The sequence below is a fragment of the Lucilia sericata genome, unplaced genomic scaffold (genome assembly GCF_015586225.1).
Source record: "Lucilia sericata isolate MDLA Ls3-8-SP2 unplaced genomic scaffold, ASM1558622v1 Contig001875F_arrow, whole genome shotgun sequence".
Taxonomy (NCBI): domain Eukaryota; kingdom Metazoa; phylum Arthropoda; class Insecta; order Diptera; family Calliphoridae; genus Lucilia; species Lucilia sericata.
Window position 1 is genome coordinate 31,473 of NW_023995764.1, and position 3,528 is coordinate 35,000.

At 35.7% G+C, this 3,528-nt stretch overlaps 1 protein-coding gene across 1 annotated transcript in view; it reads left to right on the plus strand.

The window, feature by feature from the left end:
- Positions 1-1,100: 1,100 nt before the first annotated feature.
- The window catches only part of LOC119612926 (septin-interacting protein 1), a 3,134-nt gene continuing 706 nt past the window's right edge, over positions 1,101-3,528 (plus strand). The window contains exons 1-4 of the mRNA XM_037968815.1: positions 1,101-1,316; positions 1,384-1,979; positions 2,042-2,223; positions 2,433-3,520. Coding sequence (XP_037824743.1) covers positions 1,208-1,316; positions 1,384-1,979; positions 2,042-2,223; positions 2,433-3,520 — 1,975 coding nt within the window. The 5' untranslated portion in view covers positions 1,101-1,207. The remainder of the gene's footprint in view (positions 1,317-1,383; positions 1,980-2,041; positions 2,224-2,432; positions 3,521-3,528) is intronic.

The window sequence follows — 3,528 nt, forward strand, 5'->3', positions numbered from 1 at the left end:
TTTCAATATATTTCAAGTTGTTTGTGTGTTTTTTGTTGCTGTTTTTTTGTAGTAATCTCACGTTCTCTTTCGTTTTTTTTTTAGAATATAAAGCACAAAGAGTAAAAGCAAAAAAATAAACTTCTTTTTACAGTTGTTGTTATTGGTTTTCTTATTGTTACCAGAAAAAAAGAAACACAATTACTTGGAAGAACACGTGCTAATTTTTAGTTCACTTCACTTTTGTTATTTTATTTAAATGTGTTTAATATTTACATAGATTATTTTGTTTAGTGTATTGAGTTTATTTATATTGAATTAATTTAAAGCCGATTTTTGTTTGTATTTTTATTTAATTTTGCGTGATTTTTAGCGCTTTTAGATGCGCTCGCGTCAATTACAATTTCAAGACAAAAATCAGCAGGCAAAAATTGCATTTCACTGAAAGAGTTCTAAGGCAGAAGTCAAAGTCGTTGCAAAATTTTTAACGGCGGAAATATTACGACGTAAGGTGTACCAAGTTTGTGTAAACATTTGAAAACTTGGTATCACTGTAACCTTCGCATTAGTAGGGGTTAATAATAAATTATAGCTAGTTAGTTAACTAGTTCAGTGTTAATACAGTTCTACAGTATTAGCACAGTTTAAAGGCCTGCACAAGTCAACAATAAGACAACAAATTGTTAAAAAAATATGGTGTCCGCCATGACATTTTTTAACAAATTCTTGTCTTATTGTTGACATGTGCAGGTCTTTAGTACACTTCTATTAAGATAGAACATTTCTATTTCTATTATGTTCAAGGTCAAATATATACATAGTTCGTACCATTTAAGTTCTCGTTAGTTTTAGATTATAATTTACCCCTTGTTCAGTTCTATTTGAACTCCAGTTCTTTTTTCTAGTTCAAGTTTACTTCAGTTCTGCTTTACTTCTACATCAGATCTAGTTCCTTTTATGTTCCAAATTTTTTTAATTTATTAGTTTGATTTAAAACGTTTAATTTAAAATGATCCACGACATACATTACTATATGGCATCACTCTTTTGCTCAAGACAGTTTGGGAGCCATTGGAAGAGAATTATCTACAGTTATAGAATTATTGTTTGTGCCAGCTGTTTTTAGCATATGTCAAACGTTTTGTTTACAACCGGTCTAAAAAGATCGTGAAAAAAGTAAAAATTTTAAAGAAAATTAAGAGAAAAGTAGTTTATACCTTAAAATAAGATGTCCGACAATGAATATGAACGTTTTGAAATAACTGACTACGATTTGGATAATGAATTCAATCCGAATAGGCCAAGGAAAAAGCAAACCAAACAGCAGCAAATTTATGGTGAATGTTCATGGTGATTACAGGTTTTTTTAATGTTTTTGTTAAAAATATGTGTTTTTTTCGGCAGGCATTTGGGCTGATGATAGCGAAAATGAGGAAGAAGAATCGTCCGGACGTCGGCGTGGTGGACGCAAAGGCCGCATGGGTTTGGGTTCCTCCGGCAGTCGCAGTAAAGATTACACTGCCCCAGTAAGTTTTGTGGCAGGAGGCATACAGCAGTCGGGCAAGAAAAAAGATAAAATTAAGGATGAGCATGATATTAAGGAAGAGGATGAAGAAAATCCCATAACAGATGAGGAAGATGAGTTCAGTGCTCATCCTGGCTTTGGCACGGGAGGCAGGCCTACTTTAATGGATGTAGATTCAGCTCACACAAGTGATGAGTCAGAAGAGGAGGTGGATGTAAGAAAACCCCAACCGGCTAAACAGAAACCTTCATATTTTAAAGCCAATCAAGCGGGTAACTCAAATGTAGGAGCCTGGGAACAACATACGAGGGGTATAGGTGCCAAATTGTTGTTGCAGATGGGTTATAAACCAGGCATGGGTTTGGGTAAAGATCTACAGGGCATATCCCAACCTGTGGAGGCTCACGTACGTAAGGGCAGAGGAGCCATAGGAGCTTATGGCCCTGAAACGTCGGCCAGTGTGGGTGGTAAAGGGGTAAGTTATGGATTACAACTTTTAAAGTACTTCTTATTTAAAGATAATTTTATTACTTTAAGCATAAACCCCAAATTGATGAAGATGTCCGAGAAGCCAAGGAGTTCAAAGAAAAACTGAACAAATGGAAAAAGGCAGGTGATTCTAAACAAGACAAGGCCTCTAAGCGTTATTATTACAAATCCGTGGAGGAGGTTTTGGAAAAAGGCAAAAGTTCGAATTACATTATCAGCGATAAAATAAGGTGAGTAAATATTAAAGCAATATTGTGCTCAATAACTTGTGTTCAAAAAGCATTATTATTAGTGATAGAAGAAATGTAATTTGGCGAAGGAAACTTTGAAACAAATTCCAGAATTTCGACTTTAATTTAATTCTTGATTACTATTGTTGTGTTTACTAATAAATTTGAGCAAAAATTAATAACAAAACTTTTTATAATTAAAATTTTAGCAAAAAACTGGGAAATGTCCCTGTTATCGACATGACCGGTCCTGAAAAACGTGTCCTTAGTGGCTATCATGCCATTGGTCAATCTAAAGTAGCCGATGAAGATCTATATGACCTAAACGAACAGCCGAAAAAATCTGCTACAGCATTTGCTTTACCCGAACTTATGCATAATCTTACGCTCATAGTAAACATGTGTGAACAGGATATTATATCTCTGGACTCAGCACAAAATGCTGCTAATGAAAGACAAGTGGCCCTGGAACAGGAAAAGAAACAGCTAGAGGAAATAGTCAATTTGGAAAGTAATCACATTAGCACCCTAGATAAGGTACTCTCTTTGGTGGATGAGTTAACCAGCAATGAATCGGATTTAAATTTAGAAAGAGCTGAAAAAATCTTTGTAGAACTGCAGCAGGATTATGCTGCTGAATACAAACAGTTTGGTTTGGGCGATTTGGCGGCAGGCATTATAGCACCTTTGTTGAAAAATCATTTAAGCGAATGGAAGCCTTTAGAAAATCCCACTTTATATGTGGAATTAATTAAAAAATGGCGTTCTATTTTGGAAAGTTCAAATGATACACAAAACGAAACACGTTCGAATATATTTGATCCTTATTCATCCCTGGTATGGGCGGGGGTAATACCTAGTTTTCGTTCTTGTGCTGAATTTTGGGATCCTAAACATCATCAGTCTATGGCGGCTTTGCTAGACTGTTGGGCTCCTCTATTTCCAACTTGGATATTGGATTCTGTTCTAGAACAGTTGATATTGCCGCGTTTGAGTACTGCGGTACGTAATTGGGATCCACTTACTGATACTGTGCCCATACACATATGGATTTTACCTTGGAATACTATTTTGGGTCATAAAATGGAGGAATTTATATTCCCCACCATACGTGAAAAATTGGGCAATGCTTTGCAGGCCTGGATGCCTCAAGATCGTTCGGCTCGTGCCATGTTGACACCCTGGAAGGGAGCCTTTGATGACAGTGAAATGCAAGTTTTCCTATTGCAGCATATTATACCCAAATTACAATTGGTTTTAACGGAATTTGTTATAAATCCTTTGCAGCAGGATTTGGGTAAGTTT